Source organism: Sander lucioperca, chromosome 23, assembly GCF_008315115.2.
Source record: "Sander lucioperca isolate FBNREF2018 chromosome 23, SLUC_FBN_1.2, whole genome shotgun sequence".
Classification (NCBI taxonomy): domain Eukaryota; kingdom Metazoa; phylum Chordata; class Actinopteri; order Perciformes; family Percidae; genus Sander; species Sander lucioperca.
In genome coordinates, this window is record NC_050195.1 from 1,173,020 (window position 1) to 1,189,008 (window position 15,989).

Genomic DNA, 15,989 nt, shown 5'->3' on the forward strand with positions numbered 1-15,989 from the left:
ATCTGTGGCTTCTGGTCTCCATGGTTAAGAGAAAAACACTTTATGTGATGTCACGCTGTAGTCTCCTGACTACCACCACAAACATGGCCAGAAACTCCAGACAAGAAGGAAATGTCATGGCGGTGACTACATATAGCTCACATTTGGACAGCATTAAGAAAATGTGGTTCTCGTTAAGTCTTTTGGTAGATGTTACAAGAATTCCTTTTGGTTTTCTTTGATTCTGACTACATTAAAAGGTTTTACCTCTGTGCCACATTACCACTTAAGAAGTCTAATATAAGTCCAGTCTCTTTGGTCTTTTGGTTTAAAACATCCTTAGGATTTTGTCATCCACTGGGATTGCAGCAGATTGGGAGGTCAGAGGATCAGGATTGTTACCATTTGCCCAGGGGCCCTTTAGCTGTGGCCCCATTTGCAGACTAGTTGTAAGCAAATGATATAGTATACTATAGTCAGTTATTTAGTCTTAACATGAAGCACTATCGCCACTTTTTGGCTAAATGTTAAACACACAAATGAATGAGATGCAAATTAATTTTATTTCACAGGTTCCATTTGACAGAATACACTGTGCCACCTATTGGACTATCTGGAGAGAAAAAAACATACAAAGAAATGAAAAGTTAGGCAACTGAAATAGACAGACAAAAACGAGTGACATTTTCAGAATCACATTATAGAGATAAGAGGAGGCTTACTGAAAAGATCCAGTCTTCGAAGAAAGAGACTCTGGTGAAGACAGTGGGTTTAGTCACTTGGTTGCACTCGCCAGATGGACCGTAACTGACAACACCGTGGACCGTCCAGGCTCCATGTGTGAAGCAGCTCAGGGGACCTCCGGAGTCGCCCTGGGACAGGTAGAAACAAGAATAGGGCTCCAGTTTGAAGACTGTGGAATATACCTCTTACTCAGCTTCTTTTGTACAGCTTTTACTTAGCCAGAGATCTACTGGGTGGCATTATGATGTCAGAATGATCATCCTAAATTGGTAAATAAATCGCAAGTGCTGGATCACTTACAATACCATTTAAGTGTGGAGATTAACTTTAAATTACAGTAAAAGAAATAAGACACAAATAATTCAAAAGAACATTTGAATTGTCATGGTCTTGCATTTATGGAAATCAAAAAAGTATGCAAACATATGTTTGCTGTACCTGGCAGCCTGATATGACTCCATCCCCTCCAGCACACACCATGGTTTCCAAAGCATTGCTGCCCCACCAGTTAGGCTGGGAGCAGACTGAATGCTCCACTACAGGGATGGGAGCCACCTGCAGGATGGCAGGGATGCTTCCTATGTCTGTGAAAAGAAAGTGTTTTTTATTAGATGTGCATAAATGGTTTTCATGGGCAATGAGAGATGTGTGTGTGTGTGTGTGTGTGTGTGTGTGTGTGTGTGTGTGTGTGTGTGTGAGAGAGTCTTCTCACAGTCTATGAGTCCCCAGCCGGTGATGTAACAGGTGAACTCATGAGGCAGCATCTCGTTAGGGTAGGGAAGGTTGGCGATGGCCACATAGCCGTTGTCAGTCACAGGATTAGCCAGTCTCAAGAGAGCAATATCATTTCTAATAGACACAAAAAAGAAGCAAAGTTGTGACTGTTTTGACTTGAGGGGGAGGAGATACAGTAGTTCTGTTACCATCTACTTGTGCAAGACACCTCATTCCAAAGCCCTACAGCTCTGTGGCCAAAGTTGAGGGAAAGGGGTAATACAGGATTTCTCCCACTTGTAAATGTGAATGCATGTGATGCCCCCACCCTTGAAAATATCCCCTTGGGCCACTGCTATCAAAAGAAGTTGTGCTTTTAAATGGCTAAATTAAGGTAAGTGATCTGACTTGTTTTTACTTTACCCTTTGCTAAGGTCTTCAGTCCAGCCAGGATGGACATTAATCATTTCCACACGGATGAACTGCTCGCTGCCGTCATACTCATACAGGTTGTACTCACCCACCACCACGCGGTACAGACTAGCATCCATGCTGACAGGAAAGTAAGAAGCAAAGACACACTATGTTTATTTACAATCATTTATCCAACAGACAATGAATAATATGTCAATAAGGACAGTGAGACACCAACCTGAGGATACAGTGAGCTGCAGTCATAATGTAGAAATTACTAATGATAGTGCCTCCACAGATGTGGTAGAAATAACCATCACTGTATGAATCATACTGGAGAGAAGCCTGAGAGAAAACAGAGAACAAATAGACACTGATAATGATAAGAGGATGTCATATTATTTCAGAAATCAAATAAGTATGATGAGGTCTACAGTATAGCAGCTCAATATTGAGCCTATTTGCTCAATTAGAACTAAGAAAACCACTGTTAATGTGTATTATACTGACACAAAAGCCCCACAATTGTATAGAATCACTGTAAAAAAGAAGTGCTAATAAGTTTTACCTGCCATCTCCAGGTGTTGGGTTTAGCATCGTGGCCTCCTATGACCCTCTCATTGTGGACATTATGGTTGAAGGGTGTTTCAGCACAAATCAGCCCTTTGGTGCACACATGAGCATGAAAAGAGAGAACAGTATTGTAATTGTGTTAATGTTCAAAAACAACTTTGTAAAGTGTGTTGGTATATTTCTTAAAAAACTTACCAATGCAGGACAGGCAAGCCACAAGCCAAATCATGTTGGAGCACTGAGGACCAGATGCTGTTTATTACCGGTATTTATATCAGTTTGAGACTAGAAGACCTTCAGAAGGTACTATCATGGTGGGAAAATAGCAGGTGCATATACATGCAGGCCAATTAAACTAAACCATCTGTACAGAGCCTTACTCAAATACACATTTCCCTACAGATAGCTTTTGAAACTGATCAACAAGAAGAACATTTTCCACAGCCTGCTAACATGACTTTATTCAACCCCAAAGAACAGACAGCCTATTTCAGTGGAAGATACAGATGTGTAATTATGTAGTACAAACATAAATACCTATATATGCATATAAAAAGTAATTAAGATAGGAATGTAGAAATTTCTGGAGCTAGTATTTTATAAAATCAAATAAATATAAAATATAATCTTTTAAAATGTAAACATTATTGTCGTTATTATTATGATGTCCTGTGGGAATATAACCTGTTGAGTATTTAAATGGTTGGTTGGTGACTAAAACTTTATCCTGAGCTGCTTTAACATAAGATCTCTCCAGATGATCCATTTTCATCATGCTCAGGTTTCTTTATGTAGCCTAATGTAAAATGTTAACTTTCTTTTGTGCTATCCTTATATACACCAATATGGGAGATAGTTAACTGTAAACATCTTAGGTTAGCTAATGTTGTATTTTGTTCTCTCCCTTGGAACATAACTGTGGTAAACTGACCCCATGTGAAACTCCGGTCAAATCAGATTAGGCCTACAAGGCAAAGCTAAATCAAGTTTAACGAGAAATATAACAGCGAAACAGCTTGATTTTCCTCAATCGTGCTTTATGTAAGGCTACAAACTGCCAAATATATTTGCACGTGTTGTATTCAAATTGATCACGGACAATGTCCATTCTTCATGAATGGAATTAAAGCTTTTACAATAGCGTTTTCTGTTGCTAGGCAACCGCGTAGAACAACCAACCCGACAAGGGCAGCTAATCGAACGCAGATGCTTGAAATCATATTGGCTCGATTTTTCTAGCATCTTTATTTATTAGCTTTGCCTAGCTTTGAAGTGGCTGCGGCTGTCAACCCTTATATACTGTCTATGCTGTCAACCTACCTCTGCTGCTGTTGTTGTTGGCGCTAGCTAGCTTGGATCAGCTGTGTATCTTTCAGTAATGACTTCTACATTAACGTTACTCTACCTCAGTGACAATTAGTCAGTAATATTACGTAGCTATAACGTTAACTGTCGAAGGAAATGGGGCTACCACAGAGCTCGTTTTTGTCAGATGGGGGAACTTATAGTGGATATCATGTCCACGGGGTAAGTTACGTAGTAGCGTAGTGCAAGGTTATATATCCCACAACTCACTTTTTGAACCTGGGTTACCCACTTTTAGCTCACTGGCTTGCTAACTATGCTAGTTATGAACTAATATTGTTGCTGCATGTAGTTATCTATGATGAAAGTAACCCAGTCGCTGGTTTGTAATTGTCAGGTTGTTAGTAACTCGTAAACCGTGGTCAGCTTTAATGGTGTCCGCCCATGATGAGGTGGCATTTGGCAAACATCCAGGTTCTTTAGCTTTGCTAGAGATTGTAACTGTTGAGTACTCATTGCAGAAACTGATACTAGTTAGAATACATTATAAAGTTACAAATTAAGCATGTGAGGAACACCAACTGTGTGATATCTCGCAATGAGAATCCCCAAATTCTGGACAATGCAATATCTTTAGTTGACACAGGGTGGCGACTATAACATGGTACCCTTTTTGTCAAATCAGCCAAATCTCATCAATGTGTTTTGTTTTTTCATATTTCAGGTTCAAGAGGACTCCCCAGCTCTGAGGGCTGGTCTGGAGCCCTTCTTTGACTTCATTCTCTCTATAGGAAATACCCGACTTGTGAGTAAACCTCTATGATGCTTAGGTAAAGGGTGGCATGTCCACTCACCAAATGGAAATATATTACCAAATGACAAACATTGGGTTGTATTGAATGAGTGGCATCCAATGGCATCGAATAGATGAGCACATTTGATTTAAAAAAAAATGGGACAAGGTGAGGACTAAATGAGTTGAGGTAGAAGTAGCATTTAATGTTAGGTTAGGTTTAAGGTTAGATGAGAACATTTGAACATTTGATACTGATGTAAGAAATGTTGTCAACCATTTACCTGATAAGGACTCCTCTGACCTATCCCTGCAGAGGAATGTTGAGCACTTACCTTTAGGCTTTTGTTTGTATAGCTTACCACAGTAGAGTTGCGGTTTCACATACTATTTTGTGGGACAACAAAGATAACATTCTTTGTTTTGGCCTGGTCCTTTTAACTCATTTGGGACTGTTTAAATGTACATTGATGTGTGTTTCTGTGCTGTGTTTCTACTGCAAACCCTGTTTGACAGCCAATTTTCTGTGTTCCCCACAATGCATTTCAAACATCGGGCCTGAATTATAGTCTGGGCCATAGAGTCTGCTATAATCTCATTTCATGTTCTTTTACATAAAAACTGGTTCGCCGCCGCTGCACTGCTGGAATAGTCCACATTTCTCTTGTTTCTCCAGAATAAAGAAAGTGACTTGCTGAAAGACCTTCTAAAGGCCAATGTGGAGAAAGCGGTCAAACTTGAAGTGTACAACTCTAAAACCCAGCGGGTGAGGGAACTGGAGGTGATACCCAGTAACATGTGGGGTGGTCAGGGTCTGCTGGGCGCTAGTGTCCGCTTCTGCAGCTTTGAAGGAGCCAATGAGAACGTTTGGCATGTCTTGGTAAGTCAAGTCTAGCCTTTATAGGGGCTATTCTTTAACTTTTTTTGTTTAACTCTTTCTGCCCTGATATAAAAGAGTTTGTTGGCGGCTTTGAGATAGTAGCCAGGGCATTTTCTTTTAGTTTTTTTTTGTTGAGTTAGAAGAATTTAAAGAAGAGTTGAAGGCTTCAAATCGACTTAATTGTTGTGCCAAATTTGCTAGGGGTTCCTAAACTAAATTAAATGAAGTCATGACCAAATAGACAAATGTTGGTGTGTTATTGTCACACATACATTCTCACACACACACACATATATATATATGCAGTGTTTTAAATATAAATGTCTTCATAACTATCTTACCCTTTTTTCAGGATGTGGAAGCCAGTTCTCCTGCAGCTTTGGCTGGCCTCATTGCTCATGATGACTTCATTGTGGGAGCTGACCAGGTGTTACAAGATGTAAGCTATCTGGTTTTATTCACATTCTTTTTTACATGGATATAAAAAAGATGCATGCGTTCATGAACAAAATACAGTGCAAAATCTGAAATTCCTTTCTTTTTGTGTTGCAGTCAGAGGATTTCTTTTCTTTGATTGAAGCCAACGAGGGGAAACCTCTGAAGCTGCTGGTGTACAACACACAGACTGACAATTGCAGAGAGGTAGTGGTGACTCCAAATGGAGCATGGGGAGGAGAGGGAAGGTAAGAATAGCTGTGACCTTTTCTTATCATGTCACCTGTATATGTACAGACACAATAAACATTTATAGTAATACCCTAGTTTTGTTTGCCTCAAATTTTAGCTTAGGCTGTGGCATTGGCTATGGCTACTTGCACAGAATCCCAACTCGTCCAGCTCACCCTAACAGCCAGAACAAAAGTGTTCTGCAGTCTACAGCGATTGACAGCAGCGAAGAAGAGCTGGTTGCAAGCGACCACACTGAGGTACAGGTTATCACATCTTTCTTTTATTAAATGTTCTTTGGTAGAGAGCAGTTTTCTTCCTCTTGTCTAAAACACAAGTTCTCTTGCCACAGGTGCCTTCAGTGGATGCATGGAGCCCCTCTAGCATCAGTGAAATAGATTTGCATCAAGTCGAAGGAGCTGTGCAGGACTTGTGTGTATCCTCGTCTACTCAGCTAGCTGTGGACTTAGGTTACCAGATCTCATTTTAAGAAGCATTCATTTGTTTTCAGTGTCTGATTTAGTCGATGTGTTTTCACACAGAACAAAATGTAATGAATTGCAGATATTTCCAACACAACCGAAGCGATGACTCAAGACTTGTCAGACATGGTTTCCACTAATGACATGGGACAGAGCTCCATGTTTGTTAATTATGGGGATGACTCTGGAGATCAGTGTAGCTTTGGTAAGTACCTCTACACCCTCTACAAGTGATTGAATTGTGCAGCTGAATGGCGCAATTACATGTTTTCAATGCCATCTGGCTTGAATAGAAAAATGAAGGCGGTTTAAACCAGCTATTGTTTGCATGCCTCGCATGTCTGGGCTCATTTAACGGCTTAGTTGGTGAATTATTTGGTGAATTATTTTTCTTTTATTGCCGTATAAAAAAAAGTCCTTCTAAATTATAGATATTTGAATATATGTGCAACACAACTAAAATAACAATAGCAAAGCGTTTCTAAAACTGTGTCAAGGTTTTCTTTCAGTTTGATATTAAAACAATGCCGTGCAACCGTTTAACAGCATACAGTTTCCTAAGGTTGAACTCTCCTTTACCTACACTTGTTTGTTTTTCTATTTTTACAGATACATCATCTGTTGACCAAAGACCTTCCTCTCCAGAGAGGGAAGAAGACTCAGACATCCAGGAGACCGAGCCAGGGGGTGTTATTGACCGGGTCACTACTACTTCTCCGAGCAGAGAGACCGCGGATTACCTTACAGGCCTTGAAGTCACCACAGAGAACCTGAGTGACGCGAGTATCCCAGAGGTGCAAAAACCTAGTTCTGAGCCCTTAAGCTCAGAGAATACAATGGAGGAAGAGACATGGAAGACTGCTGCATCAGACAGTTAAGAAGACCAGAGTATAAGTAACCTGTTTAACTCATAACTGACGCTAGTTGCATTAGAGGAGATTTAGAGCACACTAGGAAACAGAAATCTTCCCTTATGATTGTAGGTTGCATCACTGGAGCCATGTTTTCGTTTCTAAGAGTTTAATTTATATCCAGGTTCCATTGCTGCATGTTGAATTGCACATTTAAGAGATAGTATGTTGACTGGAAATATGGTTAATACAATATGAATGTACTCTTTAATTTAGGCATACTGCATGTCTCGACATCATGCAGCATGGCGCCTTAGTGGAGTCTTAGATACTGTTAAAAGTCATCCTAGTTTGCACTAAAAAGCCAAAGGTGAATATGTTGTTCTCACCATTATAACCTGCTGAATAGTTTGTAACGCTGTTAGAAAAAGAAAGTTTGAGCTAAAGTTCCCACAGATCCATCATGTGATTTAATTTTTTTATATTTTGGAATTTTAGGTGGATGTTTTTATTTTTGAGAATACACCTGAAAAAGGTTTTTGAATCTCAGGCAGTTACCATTTAAGCCTCTTTGCCTTACGTCTCATTTTAAACACTCGCCTTTCTTATGTGTAGGTTTGCCTTTTTATTGGTGTAAATGAGTGAGCAATGTTTGATGCAGCTCTGTGATTGTTTTCTGTTTCTTCTCTTTCTATGGATTTTAATTAAATTATGTTTCAGATTTTTATGGATGGACAAAGATATTCAAACATTTATGAAAAGAAGATGATCAAGATAAACCTGCAGCAGCCTAGTTAATGTCTTTCTTTTCTTTTATAAGGTGTGTGCATAATTAGAGTGATAAAGCCTTAGCATTTTGTGTAGTTTAACCACTAAAGAGAGGACTGCCAATGTAGCGGCAGCTCACACACACACACACACACACACACACACACACACACACACACACACGCACAGTACTGTAAATGCATACATTATATGACGTGTAACTTCATGCTTTGAGACAGCAGGTGTCAGCAAACACCTCATTCTAGATCTCAACCTGGAAAGCTTCAGTTTTCTGCCACTGCAGATTCAAATTGCTGTCAAATTCTAGGGCTTCTGTATCATATTTTAAATCATGAATGACATGAAGCGGTACAGTGTTTTCTGCAGAAATCACATCTCCTTCATGAACTCTTCAGGGATTTATTTGTTTGATCTAACAGAACAGAAGCAGCTTTCATTAGTGAGGGAAAGTTAACTGCACCGATGCCTCTCAGACCCAGTGACATAATGCATCGTTTGTACCATTCATGTCATCCAATGCTGCATATATATGGTACCTGCCGGGTTGGCTGAAAAAGCCCTCTTCAAAATTAAATCAGAAGCAAGTAGAGGACAACAAATATTAAAAGGCTAGAAATATTCTAATATGGAAATGATGCTCTAGCTTATGATTTAGATACCTATGTTTGCATTTGGGGGATGGGCATTAAGGGAACGAAAAGACTGTGTGGGGGTAGAAAGACGATAGGGAAATGCCTTTGTCTTTATCCACCAGAGAGTGAGTGGTGTTCTTAAAAGGAAGCTTTCCTCTGGCACACCTGTATGTGGGATCGTATTTCTAAGATGAATTTGTAGCAGCCCAGTAGCTTTGGCTCTGCCTACACACCGAAATATAGTAGCAATGCTGACATTTTGCAGAAAGATAAATGCCTCAAGCTTTTCAAATCATCTCAGTACAGAGCTGGGTGGTGTTTGTGTTTTTTTACTTCTAATCTCAGTGTGAATATACCGTTTCGTTGCCTCCATGTTAGGTTTGCAACATGAAGATAGCTTTATTTAAAGAAGCAGCCTGAGGCAAAGGCCAGCAGCTTTGTGCCAGGAGAAGCCAAGAGGTGAAGTATAAAAGGGGCCACCTCCGGACGAACATGCCCGGCCTTCATTTTCTCCCTTTTTCTGCGACCATTTCAAAGGACGCTGTGACGCAGATGAACCCACTTGTCAGTTTAGCTTTATCTCAACCCCTGACAGCCTCAGCTCACAGGCACCAGCATAGTGACTGTCGTTGCAGCATTACAAATTGTGTAATAGGATAACTGCGGAGAAAGGGAGAGGAGGGACAGGGGAGACGTGGATGGAGGGAAAGGATGAAAAAGGTAAACGGAGGGAAAAATGAGCAGGTAATTGCTTCAACCCCAATGGTCACACGTCTCCACATAAAAGTGCATCTTGCTTTTTATCCCTCTGGCTGGTGTGAATGTGCAGGGTTGACTCTTATGTCACAAAAAATGGTTAGATGTACATGTGTGTGAGTAAAAAAAAAAAAAAGAAAAGAAATATAGTAATTCACAGATGCTATAAACAGCCATTTCTTAGTTCATATGGACACACATCCCCCCACACTCACAGACTTCTATTTTCTGTTTTTGCCACCTTCCCACCCTAATCCCAGATATCTTGGCACAATGTAGCCTATATTTAGAAGTGCTGGGAGCTGTATTTTAACACAAGTGACATGCAGTGTTCCTCACAGTGTGCACACCGGAGCATGGGAATAATCTCAGTAAGTGCCGTCTGTGTTACACCACCAACGTATAGGTCATAATAGGATTCTTTCATGCAAGAGTACTGTCACACTGTGGGGCATGAATTCATTAGGAAGTTGTTGTGACCTCCTGCAGTCACTATCAGCGGGCTATACGTTTTTGTTCAATTTGTGCAGGAGACAGTTGTTTGCTTCCAGTAAATATTGCATTTTTATTTTTTTAAAATCAATTTGCTCTTCAGTTATTGTTTACCACACCCTGAGGGGCAGTGTTGTTGGTAGTGGAGTGAAAAATAAAGTCCTCATACCTAAGTGACAAAACAGGTTGATGGCTTTACTAAATAGCTATCAGTAGAGAGATGAGAGGAAATAAGGGAAAAAAGAGAAGGGGAGTGATATGCTACAAAGGTCCCTGGCCAGATATGTGCTCCCATCAGAGCATGTTCTGATCTGCTGTTTCTGTGGTTTGGTTAAGTTTAGGCAAACAAAACTTCTTGGTTAAGGTTAGGTAAAGATTGTTGTTGTGGTTAAGAGGAATAAATGTTGACTGTTGTTGTAGATGGGATGCGGAAAGTGTCTAAGTCAACGTCAGACACATTGATTAGAGTATGGTCATGGTCAAAGGAAACCAACGTTGACTGTTGATACCGACCGCTTTGCTAGGTGGTTTTGGGGTTGTATTATAACACCATCACACTTGTCAGAAAAGTATAAAAATAGATTTTTAAACATTTGAACAAATGGCCAATTCCGTTGTTTTGTCTCCCAGAAGAAAATGGTGAAGTACTGTAACAGCTGAGGCTGATGAGACTATCATTAGTTTTGCAGGTATTAGGCCATAAAACAACATTTTGACCTGATGATGGCACTTAATGAAAAGTTAAGGAATCACCAACATCACTCTTAATCATGAGGGGGACATGACAGTCTGTACAGAATTTCTCTGCAATCCATCCAATATTATTATAAAATATATTATATATTTCATGTTGGAATGTGGTCGACCGACCATCCAGCATTACCATCCCTCGAGCCATGCTGCCAACGTGGCTAAATAGTCTGCCAAAAACATCCGGTATGGTTATCTATCTAAAAAGCAGGTGTCCCTGAGATCCTGGCAACTTCCCTGTATGGGTTCGTTGCCACCTCTCAGTCTCTAAAACCTTTTCCCTTCCTAATATCTAAGAAGGCAAAATTGCAGCAAAGTAAGTTTAATCTTGTACAATTTGTGCTGGTTTCCTGGTGAAAACAGAGCAAGAGATAAAGCTAATAGGAGGCAGCAGCCAATAAGAAGGTTAGGAGAGGGTGCCCTGCTTTATTCCGAATACTAATTGCCATTCAGCAAGGGTGAGGAGCTGGCCACACAAGACAGCACACATTGTTCCACTGTCAGGATGACCCTGCTGATGATAAGTATGCACCCATCTGCTACTGTGGCTCGCAGTCTCTTTACCTGGATAAAATGACACACTTTTATCTGTGCCATCTTTTTGGTGCTTTATAAAAATACAAGGTGTTCAATTTGTCAGAATCAGATAGCTTCTCTAATTGTCATCTGATATCTTTCAGTCCCTCAAGTGCTTCCCATAATTCTATCTTAAGAAAGGAGGCAAATGAATTTGATATTTAGCCATGAGCTGTTTTGTGGTTGATGCTTATTACATTTCTTTTCCAAACAGTTTGTAAGCAAAGGTTTTCTGCCCATTGTGTCCTGTAGGAATTCCCTTGAAATTACATTGTAATGTTAAAAAAAGAAATATTGCTACTGCATTCGTCGCAAGGCTGCTGCTTTCATCATAGAACAAGAAAACAAGAAATACGGTTTTGTTTTGGCAGGGTTTTCTATACAGAGTGCTCAAAAAAATGTCAAGCAGCTGCAACTTCATAGAGCTGACAGCATTTCCCAATCTTCCTACTTTTTTGTCTGTCTGATCCGGAAGCCCTTTTGTTCTGGTGAGAAGCAGCAGATGAGACAGAGGGATAAAGGTTAGGCTCAGCCTCTGACAGTGAATAAGAGTGGATGGGAAAACACAACTCAGCACATTCCTTGCTGTTTTTCTGACATATTTGTTGTGACATCACCCCCACTACCAAGACTTGGTTTTGACCCGATAGGGAGCTGTCTCTTAGTGTTAACCATCGCCCCGCAGGGCAATGCATGCCTGGCTTTGGCCCTCCTCAGTCAACTTATATAAATATGCACACGATATAGCATGCTATTCACTAAAGGAAAAATGTAGTTTTGCAGGATTAGCCTAAATGTCTGAAACACTGGGGTAATGTTTTTGTCATGTAGAAAAGGTCGTTGTTAGGTGAGGCTGTGAAACTGTTGCACACAACAGTGTTCGTGGAGGTGGTGTGCAGTTTCCAAACATTACAGCTGCAGTGCTACAGATGTATTATTATGCTCTCTTACTTGCATACATCCTGATGTCAGTGTTCGACAGCACGTCATACCCAAAATAAACGTGCTATTGGTCACATCATGTTCACGATACATTCTGACCAAGATTGTACCAATTTTCATTTGTCGATGAATAAAATCCTCAGTCGCATGATTTATCATCCACTTACACAAACAGCTCCAGCACTTATTTCCAATTGTAGCTCCTTCAATCAGCTTTAGCTCTGTGTGTGCGTGTGTGCGTGTGTGCGTGCATGCGTGCGTATGTGCATGCAACAGCATGTGCAGCTTGCGTCAGTGTCAAGCCAGAAAAAGCACTGATCTACCTGATAGCCCCGAAGAGGTGTGTTTCTGCAGGGTGGCTCTGCCAGTATGGTGGAAGGGAATGAACTGTGTCAGCTTTTCAGAGCAAAATGGAAGTACCATTTCATGGCGCCATGGGGAAAGAGGGATTAGAGGGAAACGGTGGCTCAGACAGATAACATTTTTTTTTAGAAAATGTATCCAGTAGAGCTGTTGGAGGTGTGCAAGTAAGTGTGGGGGAGAGTTGTGAACATTTGTCTTTTGTGTTTGGTTGAATCTAAATACTGATTTTGATTGATAATCTAACCACAAGAGTGTGGATTTTCTGCTCTGTTCAGTCAGCTACACCGGCTCAAAAAGCAGAATATATCAAAAACCTAATTTCAGAGTGATACTTGACAAATATTGGAGTATTTGTAGGCCAGTGATAGAGGTAGCTTTTGCTGCTGAGCCTATGTGTACACATTATTTTGATACCCAATGGAAAGTTTGAGTGTGTGGGTGGAATATACACTGCATGTGTACTAGTGAAAATCCCATGTTATCAGGTTTGGCCAGAGCCACATTCACTTACAGCAGCTGAGCTGCACTAACACTCAGCCTCCCCTTGAGAATGCCTTTTTTTTGTAATTACTTTGCAGCGCAAGAGGGGAGGGGGGCGAGAAGATGGGCGCCGTACTTTATTCCTGTTGTGTGAAAGCCTTATGTTCCTCTTCGTCCTGCTTTTAAATAGTCTGGCTTCTGTTAAGAGCTTTCCAATTCAGCCTTCGTCCACATTACTAACGTGCTCTTCAATGCTACACAAAGTCAGGGGTCTTTTATACAAGCCATTAAATTGCTATTAAGAGTTTATGTGAGCAGCTATCAGTTGATGGCATTAACAATCTATCATAATTATAGTGGTTGTATGAATGAGCAGGCTTTTGTCAGATAGTCTAATTCAGCTTTGTGTGTCCATGGGGACCAGAGGAGGTGGAGATGTCTGTGTTTTAGTGTAAAGCCAACACATGAAATGAAGACTTTATTTACCTAGTGAGAGGCAAACAGAATGGCAGGTGGGTCCAGGTGGCTGCCTCCACCTATGACTTCAATGACTGTGATAAATGGAGCTCAGAACACTCAGGTGACTCAGACTGGGCAGGCCCATCACTTATCTGGTGGTGAGTCATCAGCGGCCTAAACTGTCAACATCGGCCCATCATACGCAGGAGTCGGAGGGACCTTTGCGTATGTGCATCTGGATGTGTGTGTGCGTGGGTGGCTTTCAAAGCACTGATGGCAACTTTCCACTGTGGTCATCTTGTGTCCTCTGACAATGTGACTGTGGTCTCTTCAGTTTTCCAGCTCTGCCTGCAGACACATGTGTCACACAAACATGTAGATGAAAACACAAGGCACGCAAAGGAGCGCCTCACTGATTCGGATGCTAATTTCTCCTCGGTACATTGTGTTCCCTTGCATGCACTTCACCTCTGTGGACAAGGCTTTGTCACATATGGAGTTACAACTGTAATAACAGCAAAGAGGTTAATTCATGTCTTTGCATTAACCAAATCACTCTCTGTCATCTAAATGAGTCTTTCTGTCATACTTTCAGGCAGGAAAGTTGCATAAGCACATCTTATGTAAAACTAAAAAAAGAAGAATATATTGTGTGTTTGATTCCAGTATTTAAATGATATTATATAATAATTAAGTGCAGCTTTCCAGTGCAAAACCACTATAATTATAATATTTTTGTCATAGAAACATTGTGTTCTGCCTTTAATCTATTGAATATTTTTTGTCTCAAGCAGACACATGTGGTTAAATTAATTGCATTGTCTCTGTCACTATGGCAACTGAAAATTACCACGAAGGACATAATTATAGGGTGCTGCAAGATGTCTGAAAATTCATGAAATTGTCTCTTTTTTTAACTTCCCATATTTATGAGCCTCCTCCACTTAATTTCTGTTTGTGTTATGCTAATTTAGATTTTGCAATTGATTTTTGACTATACTAAGCTATAGCTGCAAAGTGCACAGCGTTTTTAAATGCCAACACTGGCAGAGATGGCAGGGCTGAACCTATAGGTGTTCCTGGTGTGCAGGGAGCTAAGATCAAAGGTTTTTTCAGTAACACCATAATGTAGCTCATCATGTAGGCGTGACTACACCAATGTGCCCTGAAGTTAGCCAGCTGGCAGCTGCTGATTTCCATTGCTATTTCCCCAACCCTAGATTCACATCATGACATTTCAGGCAGCGTGCAATTTCAGTAATATATGTGTTAATAAAATCTGCACTTCTGTGCTTACAGATTTGAATATAAAACCTTCTGTAGCAGTCACAGCTACATGATATGTTCGTATACCTCTGTCAGACACCATCTGTTAAATGTGATGCAGCAAGGGGACATTCAGACATCATGGTATGTTCTCACAATGCTGTGGAACAAATTTCACCAACAAAGGAGTGGATTAACAAAACTCTGCTTTTCTTCTGTCTGGGAGCTGGCAGCACAACAGATTCATTTCCTCTTCCCTCAAAAATAACACCTCTGTGTCACTGTCACCATGAGTGTAAATTTATGAATTGAAGTTAAGGCACTAATCTTCAAAATTCTGTGATTTCAAATTTGACCCCTCAATAATGGATACATGTAGTAACCTGCAATACGGCATCAAACTATACGTGCTGCTTAATTAAAATACATAGTGTTACATTACTAACTACATCCTTGACCAAATTTTTCATGGCACTGTGGTTACCTCTCCTCTCATCTAACTCTTGGCCAAAATGTCAAACTATTCCTTTAAAAGAGATGCTTTCAAACTAGCATTCTAGTAAAAAGAGCTGTTATTTAAATATTACACCACACACGCAAATGGACACATAATCACTTAAAAGATGCAAAAAGACTGTTCTTAGACACTATCAAAACAATAACCTTTCATTCCACCTATATGATATTGTTTGTGTGTGTGTGTATACAAGTGATTTGATACGATCAAATATTAAAGGCATTTATAATACAGCTTGTTAGGATAATAAAACACAGCTGAACTATTAAGTCTGTTTTTTGATATTTCATCTTTAAACACACCAACCAAATAGAGATAAGTCTAATGAGGTTAGATCTTTAAAATACTGTAGATACCTCGTGTTGATTGGCCCTGTGATTGGATTTGTTTTCTCTGATAAAGTTGCTCACAGACTGCTGTCGGGGGCTTTTATCTCCATGTGCTATTCAATGTGGGCAAAGTAACCTTTTATCTTGCCTGTTAATTTAATAATAAAACGATTGTAATGTCCACTTGCTACCACACACATTCAAACACAGAGACTGTAGATAATCCATATCTTTGGC

General features: G+C 40.2%; 2 protein-coding genes across 2 annotated transcripts; one reads left to right on the plus strand and one right to left on the minus strand.

Annotated features, from left to right (window-relative positions):
* Positions 1 to 523: 523 nt before the first annotated feature.
* LOC116067140 (chymotrypsin-like elastase family member 1) lies at positions 524 to 2,731 on the minus strand. Its single transcript, XM_031323456.1, has 8 exons — positions 2,620 to 2,731; positions 2,420 to 2,514; positions 2,090 to 2,196; positions 1,861 to 1,989; positions 1,436 to 1,572; positions 1,162 to 1,307; positions 702 to 851; positions 524 to 592 (listed from the first exon to the last, which is right to left on the minus strand). The coding sequence occupies exons 1-8, from the start codon at positions 2,651 to 2,653 to the stop codon at positions 581 to 583; spliced, it is 810 nt and encodes a 269-aa protein (XP_031179316.1). The 5' UTR covers positions 2,654 to 2,731; the 3' UTR covers positions 524 to 580.
* A 981-nt stretch (positions 2,732 to 3,712) lies between these two features.
* LOC116067147 (Golgi reassembly-stacking protein 1-like) lies at positions 3,713 to 8,194 on the plus strand. Its single transcript, XM_031323465.2, has 9 exons — positions 3,713 to 3,951; positions 4,454 to 4,534; positions 5,199 to 5,402; positions 5,755 to 5,841; positions 5,955 to 6,085; positions 6,187 to 6,328; positions 6,421 to 6,538; positions 6,633 to 6,755; positions 7,160 to 8,194. Exons 1-9 carry the CDS (start codon positions 3,886 to 3,888, stop codon positions 7,426 to 7,428), a joined length of 1,221 nt encoding a protein of 406 aa, XP_031179325.1. The 5' UTR covers positions 3,713 to 3,885; the 3' UTR covers positions 7,429 to 8,194.
* The last annotated feature ends 7,795 nt before the right edge of the window (positions 8,195 to 15,989 follow it).